Genomic DNA, 27008 nt, shown 5'->3' with positions numbered 1-27008 from the left:
CCTCTCTCAGATATCAGTTTTGAGTCCCGTTTCTCGTGTGATAATTAGTCTGAAATTTACGAAGATTTAATTATGTGTCGAATTTAAGTTCGACGAAAATTCTTTTTCCTTTGCTAAATATTCAAGAGACGACTGAAGGAGCTTAAAAAAAAAATAATCAAAGAATAAAACTTGACCCGACAAAGCTAGCCAAAACCTGGCAAATTTCAGCCTGACCGAAAATTTTGCATAGCACTGTAAATTTTGATTTAAAAACTTGAGGAAGGGGTAGCCACTCTCATTTGTTGAACAATTTCTTTTTGTTTTAATATTAGTGCTCTTCCTTACTTTCAGTCCAAATAAATTGTTTTTACTTAATTTCTGACCTTTTTAAAATCATGCTAGGAAAGTTCCCATTCCATTTCAAGGTAAGTCTGGTGTACCTCAAGGGTATCTTTGGGAGCACCTTTATACCATGTGTATCTCAACTAAGCGGGCTTTTACTCAAGTGAGTGTTTTACATGACTTTAACAGATGATACTGCTTTAACTGTGTCTAGTCGATCTGTTGATGATTTATTATTAAAAATCAACAATATTAGAGTAATTTTACGCCTTTAAAACGTCACTAAAATACTTACGGTCCTATATTTGGATAGTAGATATCCTCGCTGGCAACGGAAAGTCGTTCATATATGCAAGTAGGGTCATCAGTGTCGTAAGTTGAAAAGTCATAAATAGTTACTTCTGCTATTTTGCACACAGGAGCCTCCACGTACCAAGTACAATAAAGCCCAGCGCTCCTTGGTCCACCCATACCTTCAACTGCAAAACTCCCAGGTGCTTGAATCTTCCCACCACATGGGTTGTCAGCTGAAAAAGAAAACAAACAAATCATAGGCAGTGCAGCAGCACTGCTTAAGCATAGAGCGATGTAGGCACGATCCATTGTTTATTTATTTATTTTTAGAACAGGGCAATTCGTATCGAAGAAGTTGTCGTACAAATTTCAAAGAGAAATCATTCGATTGGAAATTAAAAGGGCCAGTCCTCTTTTTAATAGTGGAAAGCCATTGAAGGGCAACTAACCCCCCTCTCCCACCCACCAGTTCCCCAAACACATTCAATACAAATATTGAGACAGCATAGCTATCTGGTTCGGTATAGTTAAGAGGTCCGGAATTATGTCTTTAAGGATGACCCCCTCCCCACTGCCCTCAGGATAAGGGTTGTAAGTTATGCTCTGGGACATATTAGGTTTTTATAGAAAGTGTGGTCGTATAAACATCGGAGTGGGCTCATTGGAATGGTAGTCAAAAGTTCTAGTGCCCTTTTTAAGATTCAAAGGGGTCGGAGGCTGGATAATACCTCCCCCCCATGACCTCAAATTTTCCAACTAAAACTGATGGAAATTTTCAGATGACAATTCGTCATCGTAGAAACTTTGAAAAAAGATCGTTCAATTGAAAATTGAAAGGGCATGTGTCTTTTTTAATAGTATAGTGATTGAAGGGCAACAAGTCCCCCTCCACGCCTATCAATTCTCAAAATACCTCTTATAAAAATTTTCAGATAGCCATTTTGTTCAGCGTAGTTGAGAGGTCAGGAAATTATGTCTTTGAGAATGAGAAATCCCCCCCCCCCCCACATCCGCAGTGCAAGGGTTGTGAGATATGCCCTGAGGGCATATAAGGTATTCACGAAAAGAAATTTTAAGAGAGTTATTTTGTTCAACATTCTTGAACGGTCCTTTAATTACGTTTTTGGGTCTTTCAGCCTCTCCACAGTCCTCAGGATAGGGGCTGCTAGTTAGACAATTCGTTCATTGTTTGCACATAGTATATCTTATTGACTAAAGCATGCATGTTAGAACTTTACTTTCCAAGAAGACAAAAAGTAGTCAGATGAGCCTTTCAGAGAATATTAAGGGGAGTTCTGAGCTAAATCAAAACATTTTATGTGTATACGAATTTTCAAAAGGGTGTAACACGGAAATGACTGAGTATATTAATTTGGAAAAATTCAGGAAATGATAAGGGAGATGATCAACAAGGCAATACTGCCAATAATACTGCAATCACCACCACTACTATTACCAGACTACTCCATTTACAATATTGAGTGGAAATTGAAGCTAAATCAAAAGACGCTATGTGCATCCACATTGTCAAAATAGCGTATCTCGAGAATTGATTTGGGTATTAAGTTTCGGGTATTTGAGCATTAGTACTTTCAGAGAGTACATAAAGGGGAAAATCATCTCACCAAAAGGCAATATGTACATACTACTGCTAACACTACTGTTACTGCTGCATTTACTACTTCTACTACTACTACTACTACTACTGCTGCAACAACAACTACTACTTCTACTACTACTACTATTATTGGAACGACTTAAAAGGCTAAGATCATTGAGATGAATATTTCAAGAAGTATATGAACATGCAAGTTATCAAAAGTACGCATCAGAAATGTCATAGCAACGGTTAATTATATTAAGATGAAACTTCTAGGACTAAATTAGAGGGATGCTCATCTGACCAAAAGGCAAAATATTAATACTACTGCTGCTAGTAGTACTACCGCTATTCAATACTATTACCAGTAATATCGATACAACTACTAGGACTACTATTAAATTATGCCTAAGGGTATGAAGGTGAAATTTTAAGGTACAAAATTCGGGATACATAGAAACTGTTTGGAACTAATTCCAAACACACGGAATGTCCAAAGAGAAATACTTCAGGAACGGTTGGTAGTATTGAGCTGAAATGCACATACTGCTACTAATGCTGCTCTAACTATTGCTATTGTGCAAGCTAAAAGTATTAAGGACAAGTTTATAAGGAATATATAGGCGGAAGTTGAACTAAATCAAAACAAAATATGAGCTTATGGACTTTCAAAAGTTGACAAAGCAATATCTGAAGAATAACTTCTGTTATCATTAAAAATGTCTTGAAGAAAAATTTCTTTAAAAACTTCTTGAAATGTCTTGAAGAAAATATTCCCTATTACATGACAATCAAAGAAGACATGATTTTGAAGGTATTCTAAAGTTTTTTCCTGGCCCTCGCAGGGTTTATAAAGAATCAAAGAAACACAATGACGTGACGCGTATGTTTGAATCTTGACCAACTGAATCTAATAAGTCCAATTACGCAGCATCCACAGAAAGCCTCAAGTAAAAAATCTCTATTACGCAACAACCACCTGACCCCTAGCCCTTGCGGTTTTTTGAACTTAAGAACCAAAGAAAACATGACTTGGAGTGCCCTGAAGGTTTTTTCCTTGTCCTCGTATGTTTTTAAACGTAAGAACCAAAGAAAACATGACTTGGTGGGAACTTGAAGGTTTTTTTCTGGCCCTTGCGGGTTTTCTAAGCCAATTAACGAAAATTCAATCTCTACTATGCAACAGACACCTGCATCCTGAGGTAAACACACCCTATTACGTAACAATCGCCTGTATCTCTTAGAAGACAAACCTTATTATTTTACAGACCAGTGCGTCTCTTAGAAAACCAAAGAAGCTGCGTCTTGAAGGAATCACCGCTAAACTTCTTCGTCATCTCAAACCATTAAGGGAAGAAAACAGTAGCGGCAATGGGTCCATTCAAAACCAGTGAGGCCGCACTACTAAAGTGTAATAAAGATTAACTTTCAAACGCAGCAATTGGTTGCAGATATTCGCTATGTTTTTGGTCACAACTGCCTCTACCGAGCCTAGTTTTTCTTCACTGAGAAGAATAAGAACTTATCTTAGGTCAACCATGACAGAAGGTCGGTTGAATGGGATTGCGCTGCCTCGTATTCGTAAAGAAAGTCAAATCGATGTAACTAAAGTCTTACATCATTTTAGTCAAACGAAACTAAGTCAAATGTGTTTGTCAAATTGGGCTATTGAATAACTTATTCATAGCAATATACTATTAAAGGAAGTTGTATCATTAAACGTTATTTTGAATACTTTCTTTTTACATTACTACTGTCCCTTTTTAAGCTCAGGATAAGAATAAACCTGCTAAAACATATATAATACTTCTGTTTTAGACGTTTTATAATAAAGGATATTAATTGATGCATTAATGCACTATAGAAACTTATTATAAGGTAGAATAACTGAAAATATACATTTTGGTTTATTTCAAAAACTTAATCATTTGAAAAAAACAATATATTAAAGTATTTCCATATTAATCCGTACTATACTAAACTAGTTCTGTACTAAAAGTATTTCTGTACTTGAAATAAAAAGGTTATAGCTTTCAACGTCACAATTCTTATGATCAAAGGGTCAGATCAGATATGTTAATATAAAAATTTCTATTGGCTTCAAAAACCTTTTATTTTTTAGTCAATATTCTTGAGTCAAACCATATTTTTTTGCCTTTAAACTCCGGTTAATAAAGAGGTTAAAAACGTCTTTAAAATGTGTTCCCAGGGAGGGTCCCTGGCGAGGGCCACTTTGAGGGATGTACTCTATAGCCCCAGATCCATTGGTGCTTTCACCTCCCCCACCCAAACACCTAGCCTCCCCCCTTTTCACCTATCCTGGATCTGCCACTGACCAATACTAGTACTAGACTACTGCATTTACAGTATTGAGGAGAAATTCGAACTAAATCAAAAGACGATATTTGCATGCAAATTGTAAAAATAGTGCATTTCTCTATCTAGCCAGAATAAACAGAAATAAAGTCAAATAATCTTCCAAGCGCATAAATACCACACACCACTATCATTAAATGAATTAAATTGAAAACGAACAGAAATTACAATAAATAGCCAATTCAAATTCAAAACGAGCAGAAATTAACACGAATAGGGCTGATAACTCCCATGCCTTCTCAAGACCGGAATATGATTCGCGCTTTACTGACAACAAAATACATTTTGAATGTTTCCTCTTTTTTACATTCATAAATAGAAAAATTATTAAAATTTTAAAAAATTAATATCAGTATAATATGTCGATTAAACTGACAATCTACAGTTATTGTTTTTTTTTTTTTTTGAATGAAGTGCAAATTATATTATATTCTGAGAACAGAGGCATGGGGTTGTCAGCCCTACTCATGCTAATTTTTGCTCATTTTGAGTTTTGACTCGGATTTTTATTGTAATGTCTATTCGTTCTGAGTTTCATTCATTATTGATAGTGATTTGTGATAGTTTTTAAACAAAAAAAAGTTTTTAAACCAACTGTATTAAAAGACCCTGACCTATTCCAATACCAATTAATTTTGAAAATATTGGAACATAACCTCGTCAGAAGATAACCTCGGACATGTACAATAGAACACATAAGTTTTTCTGACCGTTTCCGTAATTGCAATAACTGGATTTGGAAAAAGAAAAAAAATATTTGATCATACTCAGGCTCCTTTCAATTCCTTGTGGGTTTTTTTTTCTTTGGATTTTCTCTTCTATATGCTATTTTCTACTATGCATTAATTTTATTTGATCTTACTTTATTTTCCCTTGTTTCACATCGATAAAGGCTTCTGGATATGAAGCAAACATTTTCTGACATGTAAGTGCATAAACAAGGATTTTTTTTTTTAAGTCCACTGTTTTAGCTGAAAGTTTTCCCAATTTACATGTTGTCATTTTACTTTCTGTTTTTGATGTTCTTTCCTGAAAGTTTATGTCCAAAAACTTTAACCATTGAGCTGCCAACTATCACCCATCATGCACATGTGGAAGAAGCCTATGCATTTATTATATTAGTTCAATAGAATTCCTGTCAATGACACAATGAAAAAATATATATCGGTTTCAAAGATCAAAATCTCCAGAGGGAAAACAGACTGATCCCCTATTTCTTCTTCATGTATTAAAGACGCTTTGTGTCGATGGAATTTCTGCACCAAGTGAACTATCATGGCTACCACTTGAGTTAAAACGACTCTCATAGTCTTCCTTTCAAGTGCTTCTTCCAAATCGTCAGATTCAAGGTCTAAAAAGGCCTGCAAACGTTGCTACAGTATCATGGACACAAAGTTGATTTAAGACTCAAACTGAATGCTCGCCTTAGCTTTTTCTAACTTAAGGTAAGGACATAAATATTTACAATAGAAAGATAAAACTTAGAAAAAAAATAAGAAAAGTACAGCTCAGGAAATGGGCATTGTAATGCTAGTATACCAACTACTTTCCATAGGCATTCATACATAAAAACTGCATTTTCAAATGGTGCAACTTAACACTCCCCACTTAATTTAACAAAGGGGCTGGTGACTTTCGAAAGTCGTTTGCATACGTGACACGACGTGTGTGATGTCCTGGAAAGAAGAGGAGTAGTGTGAGGGAACTGTGCAATGCTAGAGGGACAGGTGGTGCTCCAAGATGTAATCCAATCAGTGAAGAGTAGGCACCCTCTCGTATTTAACGTTCTGTGGATGTTAGGAGTTTTGGATTTGGTATGTTAGGAATAAGCTCATAAAAATAAGGCAATATTTGGAAACATTCTAAAAATTATTCACAACATTCGTGTTTGAAATGCTGACTGATACTCACGGTATGCAGGAATGCTGCTTGCTATTACAGTTCCACAATCACTTCCGCTAGTTCCAGGTGGGCATTTGCAAGTACATGCTGGACCAAGATATCCATGGTTGAGACACGTCGGTGAACTCGTTCCACAGTTGCTACTCCATTTATCTAAAACGATTTTAAAAAGAGGGTGTTTCTGATCAAATATTAGCGCCAAACAGAGCTGGACCTGTTTGTCGACTCTTTTCATTATGACCTGGTTATTAAAACATTTTTAAGCAAGAATACCCACCATGGCTGTTAATCATGGTTGCAACAATAGTTATAACTTAGTTAAGAGTGAACCTTGGCCAATAGTTATGACACAAAATGGTTTTGAAGAAACTGTTCAATGAGAAAATACTTCCGCATGCAATTACTTAAAATAGTAAGTTTATCCTGATCTAATACCTCCCATGGAAATTGTGCCAAATTGGGAAACAATCACTGTCTTAAGCACCATAATAAAAAAATGTAAACAGGGGATTGGCGACTTACCTTCTACAATATCCATGAAAAGTTTAATTTAGCATTGGCTTCTGTTTTCTTCTTCTTTTTTTTCATCTCCACATTTTAAATTTTACAAGAGTGCGTAAAAGCTGAACAATAATCTTGAAGCTTTTTGATTGCAATTGGCGAATATTTGTTTGTGCAACTGAAGCTTATTTTTTTTTTCTTTAGCCTCCAAAATGACAGAAGCACAATTTTGATGTCGATAGCCAAAAATTCAAACCAGTTCTGCATTTTAGAAAAATAAACTTACCACAAAATCGTAAAAAAAGAATCACTTAATTACTTGCAGCTGAAATAAAATGAAGAAAGTAGATTCGATCAATCGATCGAGCACCTTTCGTTTATTGAAGTAGGTTACAAAGACCCTTCGACTAAAAATGGCAAATAAGAACTTTTTAATGGCCAGAGAAAAATTGACATCTTTGGTGCCATCTGTTCGCCGAAGAGAATGTAGAGATCGTCTCTGGAAATGCATTGTCAACGGGACTCTTTTCATCGACCGTTGACATGTAAAAATAAGCGTAGGCTCCTTAAAAATTATCTTGAAATTGAGTTGGTGGGGGTAAAATAAACTGTCTCTCTTCACTTGGGCCTGGTTCAAAATTATCTTGAAATTGAGTGGAAGGGTAATGATGAACTGTCTTTGTTCACATGTGGCAAAAACGTCACCAAAAATCATTAGGGGAAACCTCACCAATACACTGTCTAAGATCGAAGTATTAAAAATCATTAAATAATAATGAAGAGTTTATTGCTATGCTGGAGGTTGAAGGAGCATAGAAATTGTCCATATCTGTGTTGCCAATTGAAGGGGCTAATAAATCTCCTATTAAAGAGTTACTGTCTGTTGGAGTGTAGAAATTTCCTAGTAAAACATCTCTGCTTGAAGAGGCATAGAGATTGTCTTGTAAAACGTCACTGCTAAAAGGGGCATAAAGATTATGTAGCAAAACATCGGTGCTCTTAGGGGCACCCGTATCTCTGTTGCCACATGAAGGGCCGTAGAAACTGTCTACTAAAGGATCATTGTTCCTAGGGGCGTAAACATTTACTAATCATGGGTCACTGGTTGAAGGCATCGATAGATAGATAGATATATTCATTCACACGAAAGCCCAATTAGGCCATGGTGACACACACAAAACAAGTGAAAAAGTATAGCAACAAAACATAGACTGAAAAGACACTAATACTAATTATTTAAGAAAACCATCATGATACCTCATACCTACCCTGATGAGGTTTCCAATATTATTTATATTTAAGTAGCACCTACTTCTCAAAACTTCAAAAATTCATTCTCTATCTCCGACCTCCCTAACAAATATTTCCAAGCGCAATTCCCTCAACTCCCTACATTCCCCTAAAAATGATCGGAAAACTCATCCATTTATCCACACATAGGGCAATTTTAAGGACCGTCCCTCAATCTATTTCCCCATAAATATTTGCTACTCTCTCCGAGAGGCATAAAATTCCCCCTTACATACACTACCCGTTTTAAATCTTCCGGAGCCAATCTCATTTTTAGGCAAATTTCTTCGCCCGAGTTCTCCTTCACCTCCGTATATAGCCCAAGGGACGGCAAGGTGGCCTTCTCAGCTTGCCAAACCTGAACTTCTTGAGACTCTAGCCTAGCAGCGACTAACCTAGATGAAGTATCTACCATTTCTCTTACCCCCTATCCCTTATTCCAGCCATCACACATAGTGTCCTCCTATCTTGAAGCGTCAATAAAAATGCTTGTTTAACTAGCCTATTATCTTCTATCGATGACACCCTTTCCCAATATTTAACCATACTAATTAACCTAATCTGTCTCATATACTTTACTCCTATATCCCCTCTAAGCACTAACTCATTAAACTTATTATCAAGGCCAACATACGCTTAAAAAACCTCAACTGCATTCTTTCTAAATTTAACCCCTTACGTATACCCCAAAGCTCCGCCCTGTAATGTAAAACTGATTTAACCCTAGCATGAAAAATATACTTTAGCAGTCCTACATACCTAATTTAATTAATACTATTTTTACTTCACATTCCTAGTAGTCTATTTCTCCTACTTTCTGCCATCTTGAGATGTTTCTTCCATTTCTTATCTGACGATAGCCTACAACCTAATTACTGAAATTCATCTACATGGTCTAGTGTCCTACCTTCATGCGTAAACTGACACTGCGAATCTATCTGTTCTCCACTTTTCTTAAAAACCATTATCACCGACTTCTTTACATTTAATACTAGTTTCTTCTTCCTAAAATAAGAAGATACTAGATCTAAGAGTTGTTACAAATGTTCTTTACTTTCTGCTACCAATGCTATGTTGTCCGCAAAAAGTAATGCCATAACGCTTGCACTTGAAAGCTTAATTATCGGGGCCCTATCAAATAATCTTCAAAATAATTAATATACAATGGAAATAGTCTTAGGGAAATTGTACATCACTGCTTAACACCAAGTCTACTCCTAATAACCCTAGAGAAATCCTTGCCTACCCGTGTTACAATCTTAACTATATTATACTTGGATGATATACGCTTGATAACCCTAGTTCTAACAGTGAATCTATCATTAAATTCTGTCAACTCCATCAAACTCCCCTTTTAAATCTAAAAATGCAACAAATACCCTGCATTCTTTTTCCTAGCTTGTTTGCTAATCATCCCTAGTAAACTAAAAATCTCATCTATAGTACTATAGCCTTTTCTGAACCCTGCCTACAAATATGATAAAATTCTATTTTAGTCTATCCAACTATCTATCCTTGACATAATATCTTAGCAAAAACCTTACAAAGCACAATACTTAGGCTTCTACTTCTATAATTCCCATTCTATCCTCTCTTTTAAGGCTTAGCGGATGTCCAGACATTATACTCCCTAGTCAATTCTTTTTCATACGCGGCAAGTCAGTCAAACACTCAAGGTTATCAGTTTTCCTGCCGCTCATTTAACTCAAGGGGTTTCTCACTGAAAATTACGATTATTGCATTGTTATTCTTCGTAATTTGGCAAGTAAATAGGAATATTTATTTGCAAAAGAACTATTATCCGAGGAGAAAATTAGAGAAATTATTATTTGAGAATTTGAATCCCTCCCCTGCGTGCGTGTCTGTGGTCTTGTCATCATTATTTGCCAAGGTGAAAAAAAAAGCAAATTTCGTTTTAATTATTCATCTGTAAAGAGCCAAAATCAAAACATGCATTAATTCAAAAACGTTCAGAAATTTAATAAAAAAAACTAGTTTTTTAACTGAAAGTAAGGAGCAACATTAAAACATAAAACGAACAGAAATTACTTCGTATGTGAAAGGGGCTGATCTCTTCTCAACGCCCCGCTCTTTACGCTAAAGTTTGACTCTTTCTCTCAGCTCTACTTTTTAAAACAGTAAAAAACTTTAGCGTAAAGAGCGGGGCGTTGAGGAGGGAGCAGCCCCTTTCATATACGAAGTAATTTCTGTTCGTTTAAGTTTTAATGTCGCTCCTAACTTTCAGTTAAAAAAACTTGTTTTTTTTTATTTAATTTATCCATACGGGTCCATAAAAAAAAAGATTTTAAAGCTCGAGTGCTGCTTTTGTATTTGTATATCTGAACTTGTATTCGGATAAGACTGTAATGACACATGACAACTACCTACACCTAGCATAGTTGGAGTCATATAAACGGTTCCCGTATCTCCATACTTCTTGGCAATATTCTGTCGACAATTTCTGGTAACAGTGCCTCAAAATAAAATTTTTGTAGATTTGGCAGCATTTTGTTGGACCAGAATTCTCGGTCACGACCAATCTTTTCATAATATAATTCCTCTTCCCCTGAAAATATTACAAAGTACACAAAATCAATTTTGGAGCCTTGGTGTGTTTTTTTTTTGGTCTTTTGCTGTTCTTTTTTTCTTTTCGACTTATGTTATCTCAAGTTGTATTTTGTTCCTGAGCTTTGTTTGTACACTGTATTCTATGTTGCTATGGCCCGTAAGCTTTTTGCAATAATTTTTTATCTCATCTTATACACAATATATTTCGGACTTATCTTAAGTTCTCTTTACACGAAGTTAAATCATACATATTTTTTTTTGCTCCTAAGACTGGCTGAAGTTTCTGAATGAGGAGAGAGGTCAATATTTCTAACTAGAACATAATTTTTTTTTAAGATCTCGAGTTTTTGAATCACAATTAAAAATATGACTCAAATTTATAATCAAACTTGGAATATTTGTCAAGAAATCCATTTTTATTCCAAATAAAAGACTTTCGAAATTCGGAAGGAAACCCACAGGAATTTCATTAATAAACTAGAACACTGGTTTGAACAGTGTTCAGCGATTAAAGTGATTCAAGATGGTTTTGCTACAGTTTTTAAATAGGCATATGTTTTATGTTACATACTATTATGTTTCGTCATAAGATATTTCACACAAGCTAGTTTTTACTACTACTGCTAATGCTCTATAGACAGATCTCTTGACTCTGGCACTAATTACAATAACAATTTGTCAGTTTAATCAAACAGTTCGTGGTAACGAACTGTAGTAAGGAGCGACCTGGCTCAATAGTAATCGAAACTCTAAAAAATGGAATTTTGATATCAATACTTACATCAAAAGAATCAAATTTTCTTGTTGGTTCGAAATATATAAGTTTCATTAAGTTTAGTTTTGCCCATCAAAAGTTAAATGCTTGAGAAAATTTGCTTTATTTTAAAAAATAAGGGGAAACAGCCGCTAAAAGTTAGAAGATCTTAATGATTTTTTCCAGGGGTGATCGTATTTACCCATAAGTCCTAGAATGTTGCGAGAGGGCTCATTCCAACGAAATTTAAAAGTTCTAGTGCCATTTTTTAAGTGACCAAAAAAATTGGAGGGCACGTAGGCCCCCTCCTACGCTCACTTCTTTCCCAAAGTCACCGAATCAAAATTTTGAGATGACCATTTTGTTCAGCATAGTCAAAAAACCTAATAATTATGTCTTTCGGGATGAGTTCCTCCCCCACAGTCCCCGGAGGAGGGGCTGTAAGTTAAAAACTTTGACCATTGTTTACATATAGTAATGGTTATTGACGGAAGTTAAAAGTTCTAGGGCCATTTTTAAGTGACCAAAAAAATTGGAGGGCACATAGGGGGGCTGGGGCTGTAAGTAAAAAACTTTGACCATTGTTTACATATAGTAATGGTTATTGTGAAGTGTACAGACATTCAAAGGGGGAATTTTTCACTTTAAAAGGGGGAGGGTCGAAGGAGGGGTTAACGTGGGAAGATCTTTCCATGGTGGAATGTTTTTTGTTTAAAAAAATTGAGCATGGAGTTTTTTATTGTTTTAAAAAGTAGAGTTGTGAGAAAGAGTCAAACTTTAGCGTAAAGAACGGAGCGTTTAGGAGGGGACAACCCCTTTCATATACAGAATAATTTCTGTTCGTTTTAACTTTCAATGTTGCTCCTTACTTGCGGATACAAGAAACTTAAAAAAAAACAAACTTGTGTCAACAAACCGTGTTCAATCCATATAAAATCAGCTTACCTAAACAGAGAAAGGCTCTATTTGCAGCCAGTGCATCAAAATGACCAAGAGGATTCTTGGATGTGAGCAAGTACCTTTTAGTTATATCTACTGGCAGCATGGTGGGTTTGGAACGATCCGTACCAAAAGCCTATGACAATAAAGAGGGTTAACTAAATTTAGAATATGCAAAACTAGTCTAAAACAAACGGATGCAAATCGCCATGAAAAATATTTAGCCCAGTCTGTCTCTCAGGCTGTAGAAGTTTTTTTTTTGTGTAATATAAATGGTTTCACAGGCACCATTTCATGAAAATGTAGAGGGCGGTAGTAAGAATTTTCTTCATTCTCTTAAAAATGAAAATCTCCAAAATAGTATTTTCCAAAACCTATTTTGTTGTTTTTTCAATAAATTCAATGAAGGTACCAAAAAGTGTGCTATAAAACGGAGGGAGGAGGGGAGGAGCTTCCCTCCCACAATCAGTTTCCATGCACATTTAATAACAATATAATTAATAATGGAATATTAAACTTTATACTCAGCTGGTCAAACAGTTTGTGACAACGAACTTTCACTAAGGAGCGATTCAGCCAAATAGTAAGCGGAACTATAAAATGAAGAAATGTTGATAACGGTTAATTCATAAAAATGGTTGGTTTTATTTTAATTCCAAATAAGTAAAATTTATTTAATCCTACGCCCTGTTTTTCATCAAAAGCTTCGACTCTGAGAAAAATTTGCCCAATTTTCTAATAGGGGTGACAAGTCGGGTGACTACAGCGCTTTCTAGCTGCTGTCTTCAAAAATGTGGAATTCTTGTATTTTTTCACCAGAAGAATTATTTTTACTGGAAGAATTCGATTTTTCCCCGAAAATGGCAACACCAAAGTGGAAAAGTTCCGTTTCTTTTCTCACTCGTAAGAGGGTTGAAATGGCAGTAATGTGTCCTTAGATTGGTTTCTACCTTAGGTTAAGGGGTCTTAAGAATTTTTGAAAAATATGGTGAGTTATTTTTCCAGTTTCATGATTTTGAAAAAGTTAAAGATATGTGTGATAGGCAAACATTTGTATGTCTGATGTTTTCATTCATATATGCTGGATTCCTCTTGTCAAGTTTTGTAAATTGAGGTAAGAGAGTGGAAATCGCAATAATATGTTCTTAGATAAGCTTCTTCCTTGGGTTAAGGGGTCTTAAAAGCTGCAGACCCCAAAGGTGAGTTATTTTTCCAAAACATAAGTAGCTTTTATAAATTAAAAAAATTTGTAACAAAAACCAAAATAGTTCTTACAACAAAATAAGTTATTCTTACATAATACGAAAATACTATGCACCTTCTAAAATAGTTCTAACAAAATGAAAATAGTTGCTACAGAACACAAAATACTTGCTACAAAACACAGAAATTCTAACAACATCGCAAATACTTCTTAGAGAATACAAAAAGTTCAAATATATTCCAAAATAATTCTAAGTCTTAGAAAATACGAGAATAATTTGTAAAATTCTAAAATATTTATGAAAGATCTGAGCAGATTGTAAAATAGTTGGTGCAGAGTATAGTATTTGCTGTAAAACACGAAAATTCTAACAACACCTGAGACTCTTCTTATAGAATACAAAAAGTTCAAGTATAATCCAAAATAATTCAAAACAAAATATTCTTACGAAATTCAAAGATACTGTCCATAATTCTAAAAATAGTTCTAACAGAATAAATATTAGTTGATGCAAAAAACAAAATACTTGCTACACAACACAAAATCTAACAGCATTCCGAATACTTCTTATAGAATACAAAAAGCTCAAACAGAATCCAAAACAACTCCTAAAAAACAGAAATAATTCATACAGCATACAAAAATAATTTGCACTACAAAACACAAAGATTCAAACAAAATCCCAAACACTTCTTACAGAATACATAAATTTCCAACATAATCCAATATGATTCATATAAAACAAAAATAATTCTTATGAATCACAAAAATACTTTGCACAATTCTAAAATAGTTCTAGCAGAATGAAAAATAGTTGGCGCGGAATACTTGCTACAAAACACAAACTGTTTAACAACATCCCAAATACTTCTTATAGAGTACAAAAAGTTCAAAAATAATCCAAAATAACTCGTACTAAACACAAAAAAATATTCTTACGAAATACAAAAATACTTTGCACAACTCCAAAATAGTTCTAACGGAATGAAAAATAGTTGATGCAGAGCACAAAATACTTGCTGCAAAACACAAAAATTCTAAGAACATCTACTTCTTATAGAATATAAAAAGCTCAAACATAACATAAAATAATTCATGCAAAACATAAATAATTCTTACAAAATACAATAATAATTTGCGCGATTCTAATATAGTTCTAAAAGAATAAAAAAATAGTTGATACAGAACAAAAAATACTTGCTATAAACCCAAAAATTCTAACAGCATCTACTTCTTATAGAATATAAAAAATTCAAACATATAGCAAAATAATTCCAATAAAACAGAAATAATTCTCACGAAATACAAAAATACAGTGCACAATTCTAATATAGTTCTAACAGAATGAACAATAGTTGGTGAAGAACACAAAATACTTGCTACAAAGCACAAATATTCTAACAACATCCCAAATACTTCTTATAGAATACATAAAATTCAAAAACAATCCAAAATTATTTCTACACAACAAAAAATTATTTTTACGAAAGACAAAAATACTTTGAACAATTCTAAAATAGTGATAATAGAGCAAGGCTAAGATCAGCGCCAGCTACTATTATTAAACTGAAAAGGGGTTTAAGGCAACGTGGAGTTTTATCTCTGACCCTGTTTGAATTATGTATTTCAGGAGTTTTGACAAAGATATTGGCTACCTATCTCTCTTTCTTTTTTATGTTTCATATCTTGCCTACCCTAATGACCTCCTTCTTAAAAGGCGTACCAAAACTGGTCTATATAACATGGATTCTCGTGTTACTACTTCTTTTTCGGATATACACCTTTCCCTTAATGTAGATAAATGTGAATTTCTTTCTTTTAGCAAAAATTCTTGTACTCCTATTCGTTGAAGTGGCTTTACTATGCCTCTCGTTGATTCTCTTACGATGGCTCGGTGTTTCTATTACTAATAGTCTTACAAGCTTGCGCCAGCGCACAGTCTCCGATATTAATGAAAAAAATCAATTAGGATATAATCAGATTGTGCCAACAGAGGTAAATATAATAAACTTGCGTTGGTCAATTTCTACTCAACTTTTTGTTACCATTCGAATCTTTTTTCTTCCGGAGTTGTTCCCCTGCTTCAGAAAAAACAATTAAAAAGAATCCGGATTAAGTATATCAGACTTTGTAAATTTTGTTGTTTCTTCCTCCATGGACTAAAAACCCGGTTCTTATTAACAATATTCTTGTTGCTGATACTACCGTAAAACTGGATGTAAAACAAAGAAAGCTTTCAAATACCACTTGTATCTGCTTTTATCCGCGCCACTGCCTTATCAGATTTTTTCAGTCGTAAGTTATTTTTCCTTTATTTGTTTGTTTGTTATTCTCTCTTTGGTCAGTCTACATTTTTCAGTATTGTAAAGTGAGTAAAAATAAAAAAAAATGACAACAATAAAGATAGCTTGCCTCCATAGTTCTGAATGTTACTGCTTTATTAGATCCTGCATGTTGCGAGTTCTTTTTTCTTTTCTTATTTTCCTCATGTTCTGTTTCTTCTCTTTTTTCTTGTGTCTTTTTTTTATTTATTCCGTAATTGTTTTCCTTGTGATTTCTATACTGATTTGCGTTGTACTTCTTGTATGTTTTTCTTCGTGTTACTCCGCATATTATGCCTTTGTATAGTATGGGTCAAAAATAAATAATAATAATAATAATTGAAAATAATTGTTGCATAACAAAAAATACTTTCTGAAAAAACCAAAAATTCGAACAAGATCCTATATACTTCTTATAGAATATAAAAATTTCAAACATAATCCAAAATAATTCCTGCAAAAGAGAAATAATTCTTTCAAAACACATAAGTACTTTTCAGAATTCTAAAATAGTTCTACAAGAGTGAAAAATAGTTAGTGCAGTACACAAAACTTTTCAATGACACCCAGAAAACTTCTCATAGAAAACAAATAAGTTCAAACATAATTCAAAATAATTCCTACAAAACAGAAGTTATTCTTACAAAATACAAAAATGCTTTGCATAATTATTAAACAGTTCAAAGATAATGAAAAGTAGTTGATCTAGAAATCAAAATACTTGCAGCAAAACACAAAAATTTTAACAAAATCCCAAATACTTCTTAAATAATACAAAGAAGTTCAGACATAATCCAAAATATATCTTACAAAACAGAAATAATTCTAACAAAATACAAAATAATTTGAACCATTATAAAATAATTCTAACAATATGAAAAATAGCTGGTGAAGAACACAAAATACTTGCTAGAAAACAAGAAAAAAATTATAAGAAAAGCCTGAATACAAAAAGTTCAAACATAATCCTAACTAATACCTACAAAAAACAAATATTCTTACCGAATACAAATATACTTTGCACAATTCTAAAATAGTTTTAAAAGAATGAAAATTATTTGGTGCAGAGCACAAAATACTTGCTACAAAACACAAAAATTATAACTACTTCCTAGATACTTCTTATAGAACACAAAAAGTTCAAACATAATCCAAAATAATCCCCCAATAATAGAAATAATTCTTATGAAATACAGAGACTTTGTACAATTCTAAAATAGTTGTAACAGAATGAAAAACAGTTGGTACAAACCACAAACTACTTGCTACAAAACACAAAAATTCAAAAAAAACATCCCGAATACTTCTTGTAGAATACAAAAAAGTTAATATAATCCAAAATATATCCTGCGAAACTGGAATAATTCTTACAAAATAAAAAAATGACTTTGCACAATTCTAAAATAGTTCTAACAAAATGAAAAATAGTTGGTGCAGAACAAATATTTTTATTTTTTATTCCGTTAGAAAAATTATTTTGGATTAATTAACTATTTTTATTCCGTTAGAACTTTTTTAGAATTGAGCAAAGTATTTTGGTATTTCGTACGATTAATTGTTTTGTTTTGTAGGTATTATTTAGGATTTTGTTTAAACTTTTTGTGTTTAGGGTTTTGTTGGAATTTTTGCGTTTTGTAGCAAGTATTGTGTGTTTTTCACCAGCTATTTTTCATTTTGTTCGAACTATATCACAACTGTTATTTTTATTATTATCAACTATTTTTTGTTCCATTAAAATTGTTTTAGAATTTTGCAAAGTATTCTTGTATTTTGTAAGAATGTTTCTGTTTTTTAGAAATTCTTTTGGATTATGTTTGAACTGCTTGTATACTATGAGTAGTATTTGGGATGTTTTTAGAATTTTTGTGTTTTGCGGCAAATATTTTGTGTTGTAAACCAACTATTTTTCATTTTAATAGAACTATTTTAGGATTGTTCAAAGTATTTTTGTATTTATTAGGAATGATTTTTTTTCATTTTTCAGGAATTATTTTAGATTATATTTAAACTTTTTTTATTCTATGAGAAGTATTTGGGTGTTGCCGAAGTTCTCGTGTATTTTGGGGAGTATTTTGTGTTCTGCATCGACTATTTTTCATTTTGTTGGAACTATTTTTGAGTTTTTCAAAGTATTTTTGTATTTTGTAAGAATTATTTCTTTTTTGTAGGACTTATTTTAGATTATGTTTGAACTTTTATGTATTACATAAGAAGTACTAGAAATGTTATTAGAACTTTCGTGTTTTGCAGTAAGTATAGAGTGTTAAGGACCAGCTATTTTTTATTCTGTTGGAATTATTTTCGAATTGTGCAAAGTATTTTGTGTTATAAGCATTATTTCTGTTTTGTAGGAATGATTTTGGTTTATATCTGATCTTCTTATATTTTATAAGAAGTATTTGGGATGCTGTTAGAATTTTTGGGTTTTGTAGCAAGTATTTTCTGTTCGTCACCAACTATTTTTCAGTCTGTTAGAACTTAGATAACTTCGAAGACCACACTGCCTTTCATGACGAAAGTAAAACAGTTCAAAATAGGGATGATACCTTTTTATTGACAGTGAATAGATATAAAATTATTTAACTGGATATTTCAAACACATATACAGTGTTCATCATCAGTAGTAAAACTGAGTTTTACTGCTGATGATGAACGCTGTATATGTGTTCGAAATATCCAGTTAAATAATTTTATATCTATTCACTGTCAATAAAAAGGTATCATCCCTATTTTGAACTGTTTTATTTCTGTTAGAACTATTTTGGAATTGTGTAAAGTATTTTTTAATTCGAAAGAATAATCTTTTTATTTTGGAGGAATTATTTTGGATTATGTTTCAACTTAATGGATTCAACAAAAATTATTTGGGATGTTGTTAAAATTTTTGTGTTTCGTGGCCAGTATATTGTGTTCTACACCAATTATTTTTCATTCTGTTAGAACTATTTTAGAATAGTGCAAAGCACTTTGTATTTTCTTAAAGTTATTTCTGTGTTGTAGGAATGATTTTGGATTATGTTTGGATTTTTTGTATTCTATAAGAAGTATGTGGGATGTTGTTAAAGATCTTGTATTTGGAGCAAGTTTTTTTTTGTTCCACACCAACTATTTTTCATTCTATTAGAACTATTTTAGATTTTTGCAAAGTATTTTTGTATTTTTTAAGAATATTTTTTTGTTTTGTAAGAACTATTTTAGATTTTGTTAAAACTTTTTGTGATTTGTAAGAATTATTTATGCTTTGGAAAAATAACTCACTATAGGCGTCTGCAAGCCGCCTATAAGACTATAAGACTCCTTAACCTAAGGAAAAAACTGATCTAAGAACACATTATTGAGATTTCAACCCTTTTACCTCATTTTACGAGACTTGACAAGAGGAATCCAACATATATTTCTGAAAACACGATATACCAGTCTTTGGCATATCACACATATCTTCAATTATTCAAAAATCATGAAATTGGAAAAATAATTCACTCTATTTGTAAAATCTCACAAGACTTCTTAACTCAAGGACGAAACTTAGCTAAGAAAACATTATTGCTATTTCAACTATCTTATGAATAAGAAAAGAAACAAAACAATTCCGCTGTGGTATTGCAATTTTTGGTAAAATGTTCAACAACCTAGATTGAAACAAAATAATGAGAAAGGAAACAAACCAATTCTGCTGGGTACTACTATTTTCGGGAAAAGTCGTACGACCCAGGATGAAGCATAGGGATGGGAAAAGAAACAAAGTGATTCAGCTTTAGCATTGTTACTGTTTGGAAAATAAGTCAAATAGCCCTGGTATAAACAAACAACTGGGGAAACAAACAAAGCAATTCGGCCTTAGTATTGCTATTTTCGGAAAAAGTCAAACAGCCCTGCTTGAAAAAAAGGGATGGGGGGAACCGAGCGAGCAATTTTGCTTTTGTGATATTACTTTTTGGGAGAGAGTTGAAAGTTGAAACAAATGAATGAGAAAAGAAACAAAGCAAATCCACTTTGATATTGCTATTATTGGAAAAAGGTTGAACAGCCCTGGTTGTAACACAAGAACAAGAAAAGAAACAAAGTAATTCTGTTTTCTTTTTTATTTCGAAAATACTTGAGAATGCCTTAGGAATGATGAGGGGTGCCAGAGGGATGTCAACTGACAGTCATACAGTGGAACAAGTCAAGAATTACCATGAGAGGCATCACGTTGAGGATGGCAAAAACACAAAGTATTGGATTTAAAGCTTGATTTTTAACAAAAAAAATCTGAAAATGTCTTAGGAACGATAGTTTGGGTCAGAGGGTATCATTCAACAGCCACAATTTGCCGTAGTGGCATGAACTGTCACGGGGTGCATCAGGTTGGGGATGGCTTGCAGAAACAAGAATGAATGGATTTAAAGCATATTTTTATCATGAAAATATCTGGGAATGCCTTAGGAATGATAGTATTTACCAAGGGATGTCATAGGGCAGAAAATTTGTAAATTAACAGCGGAAATAAGGAGAAGGGTCATTCAAAAAATGTTTTAAATTCTCCTTTTGAATGTCCTTTTTAAACAATATAAAACCAAAGACGAGACATACTGCAATAGGTTAACTGTATTGCTAAAAGTAAGGAACGATGTTAAAACCTATGAGCCATATCTAAAACGCAAGGGTGAGGGTTGTTCTGTTTTTCGAAGGTAATTTCAGCATGTTTTCGGAGTGATCAATTTTAAAGGAAAAAATGTATGAAACCACCGGTTGAAGGGAATAAGGAAATGGTCTTTTCAAATAAATGTTGAATTCACTTTACTGTTTATACATGATCTTGTTAGATTACAAAGGTTCTCAGACCAAATTGGAAAGTGACTGCAAGATTTATTGACTAACAGTAATAGTTTTCAGGCAGTATTATTTTTATTTGGATGTGCATATGGTGAATTTCTCAGCATTTATGTTGACAATCCCCGATTTAATGACTTTATTGTGGAAAATATCTCCTTCCTATCGGTATAATATTTATCTCAGTGCCCTAAGAATAAATTGTTTCAATAATGTTTGTAAATTTATTTATCAATAAAACTTGTGTCTACAATTAAAAGTCATTGTATTACAAAGTCATTTGAAAATAAAAAAAAGTCTTGTCTAGCTCACGTTTGAAAATTAATAACATTATCACAACCATATGTGCGCCAAATGTAAACGATTTCCAATAATCCATTTTCACCATGTAGGTGATATATTCCAGAGATAGGAAACATACAATGCAAAGCTTTATCGAATTACTTCTACTAGAAAGTATTTTCTGAATCGTAACCACAACAATTGCATATTGGTCCAGGTTTCAAAGGTGCAGTTCTATTGGGGAAATCTCCGGTCTTACATTTGATTGCTAAGACGGGTAAAAGTTTTTGATAACGGATTATAGTAATCGTCTGAGGAAAAAATCTTGAAGAGAACGTCTCGAAAAAACGAAAAAAAGTCTCGATGAAAAGAAAATTTTGAAGTTAAAAAGACAAAAAATTTTGAAGAAAGAAAAATTGAAAAAAAAAACACCTTAAACGAAAAAAGGCCTCGAAGAAAATGAAATCTTGAAGAAAAAACTTCGCTTAAAGTATAACATAACATCTCACTTCTCATGGTTAGAACTTAACACTCACTTATGTGCCGTCATTACGTTACACTCACGTGTACGCTACCATTATCTAACATTTACGCGTCCACCGTCATTACTTCATTTCCGTCATTACCCATATGCGCACCATCCTCAGTTACAAACGGAGGTAACCCACTTGACTAGTGGACCCTGGGTTCTAACAAGCCACGCGAGATTATGTCATCCTCAGTTACAACCGGTGCTCCCCACTTGACTACTAGGCCTGTTCTAACAATTCACGCGAGATTACGTAATCCTGAGGTACAACCGGGGTTCCCCACTTGGCTTGGCTAACGGGCCCCCTCTTGGGTTTGGTTGTTAGGAGCGGTAAAGTGGAATGAAAGGACCTCGTCGGAATTGGCTGCTGGGGCCCCATTGGAATTGACTGCTAGGGCCCCGTTGGAATTGGTTGCGAGTGCCAAAGTGGAATTACTGCTAGGCCCCATTTTGAATTGGATGCTAGGGCCCCAAAGTGTATGAAACAACTGGTTGAAGGGAATAATGAAAAGGTTTATTCAAGAAAAGATTGAATACATAATACGGTTTATACTCGATCTCGTTAGACTACGAAGGTTCTCAGGCAAAATTGGAAAGCAAGTAAAAGATTTATTCATTAAAAATAATGGTTTTCGTGCAGTATATATTTATTTGGAATATGCTTATGGCGAATTTCTCAGCATTTATGTTGACAATCCTCGAATGAATGACTATGGTGGAAAATATCCTCTTCCTACCGGTATAATATTGATTTCAGTACCCTAAGAATAAATTGTTTCAATACTGTTTGTAAATTTATTTATTAATAAAACTTCTATCTACAATAAAAAGTCACTGTCTTACAAAGCCATTTGAGAATCAAAACATAGTCTTGTCAGGCTCACATTTGAAAATTAATAGCATTGTCAAGAGCATAATTGCGTCAAATGTAACCAATTTCCAGTAATCAATTTTCTCCCTGTATGCGAGTTATTCCAGAGATAGGAATCATGCAATCCACGACCTTATCGAATCTTTTCTACTAGAAAGTGTTTTCCGAATCGTATCAGCAATAATTGCATATTGGTCCAGGTGAATCAGGCACCGTTCCATTAGGGAAATCTTTGTCTTACATTCAATTCCTAAGGCGGGCAAAAATCTTCGATGACGGATTATAAGGGTTCCCCAAGGAAAAATCCTTGAAGAGAATGCCCCGAAGAAAACAAACAATGTCTCAATGAAAAGAAAATCTTGAAGTAAAAAAGACAAAAAACCTTGAAGAAAAAGAAATATAAAAAAACCCTTAAAAGAAAAACAAGTCTTGAAGAAAAATATCTCTTAAAGTATTATGTAGCATCCCACTTTCCCGTCATCATCATATGTGCGCCGTCATTACGTAAAACTCATGTGTACGCCTTCATTACGTAACATCTACGTCCCTGCCGTCACATCCACGTGTATGCCGTCCTCAGTTACGAACGGGGTTTCCCCACTTGACTAGTTGGACCTGAACTCTAACAAGTCTTCCGAGATTATGTCATGCTCAGTTACAACCGGGGTTCCCCACTGGGTTAGTGGGCCCCGCGTTGGGTTTGGTTGTTAAGGTGGTAAAATTGGATGCTAGGGTCCCGTTGGAATTAGATGCTAGGGCCCCATTGGAAGTGACTGCTAAAGCCTTGTTAGAATTGGTTGCTCGGGCCCAAACGGAATTGCTACTAGTACCCCTGTTGGAATCGGATACTCGGGACCCGGTGAAATTGCTTGCTATGGGGCCCCGTTGGAATTATTTGCTAGGCTCTGGCGTCTTGAAGGTCTCTCACTGGCGGGTCCTGAAGGTTTTTACCTACATTCTTAGGTTTCTTTTGACAATTAAAAATAAGAATCATAGAAAACTATTGCGTAACATGCAAATCTTTTTTTGTAACAAATAGGTGTCCTATAGTATTGCAAAAGACCCAGGTGCACGTAATAGCATCTTGAGGGATTGGTATCTCCACTAGCTTACCCCCTATGGGCGCCTTTAAAACTGGAACCCCCTCACTACTGACTGCATCCTCAAAACTATTTCTTTTTTATCTCATTGTGTTTTTCTCGGATTTGAAGCGGGGATACTTTTCCTAGAAAATAATTTAACATGAGCATTCTATTCAAATGGGGGGGGGGAGGAGGAGCATGCGTAGTTGTGGTGGCCCCAGGTGACTTGATGCTACGGTGAATTGTTAGTATCCGATTAAAAACCTGATGTACGACTGTGAAAAAAGATACTTAAACATGATCCTGTCAAGTGTAAGTGTAAATGCCTTCATTGTAATGCAAGAATAAGACTAAGGCAAATAAAAGTTGAACTAATGACCCTAATACATCCAAAACAGTTTTTTGTTCCAACTCTTGATCCAGATATAATTCGAAGATGTAATACACAATTAATTTAACCACCAAGCTTCATGATGAAGCCTAGTTTAGTTTTTCTTTAAATTGATTTTTTTAAAGTTTTTCTTAGGGAAGTAAAGAGCGAAGCTGAAACTTAAAACAAACAAAAATTATTACTTCACAGTCTTTTTAACATTTATGAACAAATTAGCACCAATAAACCAAATAATTGTATTTCCCTTGGTGTGTAGTATTACAGAAAACTAGCACTTTACTGAAGAAAAAAACAATATAAGAGTTTTGGTACAGTAAAAGCAAACCGATTAAGGACGCTTTTACATTATAAAATACTGTAAATACTATAATAAAATACTATTGGTATCAAAATGCCATTTTTTAGAGTTTCGGTTACTATTGAGCCGGGTCGCTCCTTACTACAGTTCGTTACCACGAACTGTTTGATAAAATAAAGCATTTTAGGATTGTTGCAATTTTTTTTCTTCAATCTGGAATCATTTCTGCACAGTGGATCAGTCCAATGATTAGCTTTCATTTTGGTTCCAAAAAGGACTTTTCAAAACCTTTCGGATCAAAAGGAGAATTGGTATCAAAACTTGAAATTCTCTGTTGTATAGAGAGAAATAATCCGGATTTTCAGATTCATCTTAGGCTTATTTATCTTCATTTCGAGTAAAACTACTACTAATAATAATATCAACTCGCCGCAGCACCAAGCCGCCTGAGGCCAACACAGCTACGCACGCACCTACTCCAACCTAATCTATTCAAATGTTCCCTCTTTACACCCTCCCAGGAAGTTCCCAGTTCCTTTAAAAAAATTATGACACCCTCCCACTCTTGACGAGGACGATCTGCTTTCCGTTTAGCTCAAGAAGGTTGACTTAAAAGGACAATCTTCGGCAATCTGTCATCCTTCATCCGCAGAACGTGGCCTAGTCATCTCAACCTGTCTTTCATTATACCCTAGGAAAGAGGACTGAACTACATTATTCGTACAGCCTAATGTTTGAAATACGACTGACCGTATACGACTGACAGCCGGGTACCCAGAACAATCCGTAGGCAATTTCTCTAGGAAACATATCCCCACTATTTATGGAATTCCAGCAATTTCCCTGTTACAGCATTGATTAAAAGTTAACAATGGAAATTTTGACACTTGCTCAAATATAATCCACCCCCCCCCCCTTTAGAAATCCTTGATCCACCACTCAGTCAAGTCATAAGCCATACCTGTGAGATGGGACAGTAGCGAACCACTTCAATTTTTGCTTTCGCAATCAAAAATAATAGAGGTTCTCGCCATTTTTCAAAGTTGCTCGAGCTACTAAAAAATATGGTGACTATTTTTTAGTTTGATTGTTTTGTTTCGATATGTGTACTATGGATGTGTCTCCTTTTTTTTTTCTTTTTTTCAACAAGGGCTAGTGGGTTACCAGAACATCATAGAGAGAAGTGTAATAGCTCATTCGAACGGAAATTAAAATTTCTAGTGCCCTTTTTAAGTAACTAAAAAGAGTGGAGGACAGCTAGCTCCCCTCCCCAAGAGAGCCTCTTCTCCTAAAGTCAGCCAAACAAAATTTAGAGATTTCTTCAGCATAGTTGAAAGATCCAATAACTGTATTTCAGTGGTGAAATGACCCTCCTTAATTTCTGGGAAAAGGGCTGTAAAACTGCACAATTATGGTCCTACAAAATCCAATAGATAAAATTAGATGAATAGAGTTCGTAGTTCAGTCGGTAGAGCATTGGAGCATTGGGTGTCAAATGTTCAAGTCCTTATCGGACGTTTTTTTTTCAATCTTGGTTTTTGCCTTCTATATGATTATGTAAAGACCCTGTCTTTATTAAGGCTGACTACGGTAATTCTTAACCAATGCTGGTTTTCCTACTGCGCCAAAAATTCCGAATACCCGCCAAAATTTGAGTGACTTTGAGCTTGACTTTTTTCTGATAATCTCTGGATAAAAAAAGGCTTCACTTTTTTTACGTTTTCTTTTGGTATTTTTGCAAAAAAATAAAAATTAAGGTCAGTTACTCTAATTTGTCAATTCGTTGTTTCTTTCTCTTTCCGTAGTCTCCGAGGAAAGGATTGTAAGGTACGTAATTTGTCCTTGTTCCCACATAGCCTGTCATTGGGAAATATTTAACATTTTCTTAGGGTAGGATTTTCGCAAGGGAAGATTTTCCACGGGAAGAATTTTCTGTGTGAAAGAATGTTTCTGGGGGAAGATTGTGTCAGAGTATAGTATCATTGCCCTATCGAACACCTTATTGAATCAGAGGGAATTTCTAGTGTGACTATAATAGTCATATTATTGTTTGTCTCGGAACCGATCCGATTTATGCTATTGGGACACAAGACGATGATCAGATTTCAACGTTAAAATTATTTTTTAATCATTAATTATGGTCAAAGCTATCAAAGAGTGTATATCTACGGACGCTGTTTAGGGTTCAGTCGAGAAGAGCAAGCTTAGAAAAGCATAATTGAAATTTTTTGCTGCAATAAATTCCTAAATGTTGATACTTTTTATTTCAATAGCAAAAAATTAGTATATAGGCAATCTAATTAATATTTTCTTTCAACAGTACGTGAGATGTAGACGTTTGGAAAAGTGTAATTAAGTTTTTTATTACCATAAATTTCTAATTTTTGACAGTTTTATTTAAATTCTTTTATATATATTAATGATTTTTATATATTTTATTCTCTTTTCATCTTTGGAGTTGTTTATTCGTTCAATCCTCATTCAATAGCGAATACTTTTCATATAAGCGATCTAATTGATATTTTCTTTCGTGAATATGTGAGATAGTGATACTTGGAAAAGCGTAATTAAAGTTTTTGTTTATTGCAATAAACTTCACATTATTGGTAATTTTATTTAAATACTTTTATTTATATTAACCCTTTTTATATATTGTATTCTCTTTTCATC

The 27008-nt window shown here is 33.9% G+C and overlaps 1 protein-coding gene across 1 annotated transcript in view; it reads right to left on the bottom strand.

Annotated features, from left to right (window-relative positions):
- Nucleotides 1-27008, bottom strand: part of LOC136029213 (blastula protease 10-like) — a 118168-nt gene that overhangs the window by 20461 nt on the left and 70699 nt on the right. The window contains exons 5-7 of the mRNA XM_065707412.1: nt 12555-12684; nt 6506-6649; nt 620-851 (exon numbers count right to left, since the gene is read on the bottom strand). Coding sequence (XP_065563484.1) covers nt 620-851; nt 6506-6649; nt 12555-12684 — 506 coding nt within the window. The remainder of the gene's footprint in view (nt 1-619; nt 852-6505; nt 6650-12554; nt 12685-27008) is intronic.

Source organism: Artemia franciscana, chromosome 7, assembly GCF_032884065.1.
Source record: "Artemia franciscana chromosome 7, ASM3288406v1, whole genome shotgun sequence".
Lineage (NCBI taxonomy): Eukaryota > Metazoa > Arthropoda > Branchiopoda > Anostraca > Artemiidae > Artemia > Artemia franciscana.
Note: the sequence above shows the minus strand (reverse complement) of the source record. Positions and strands in the feature narration are given on the sequence as shown.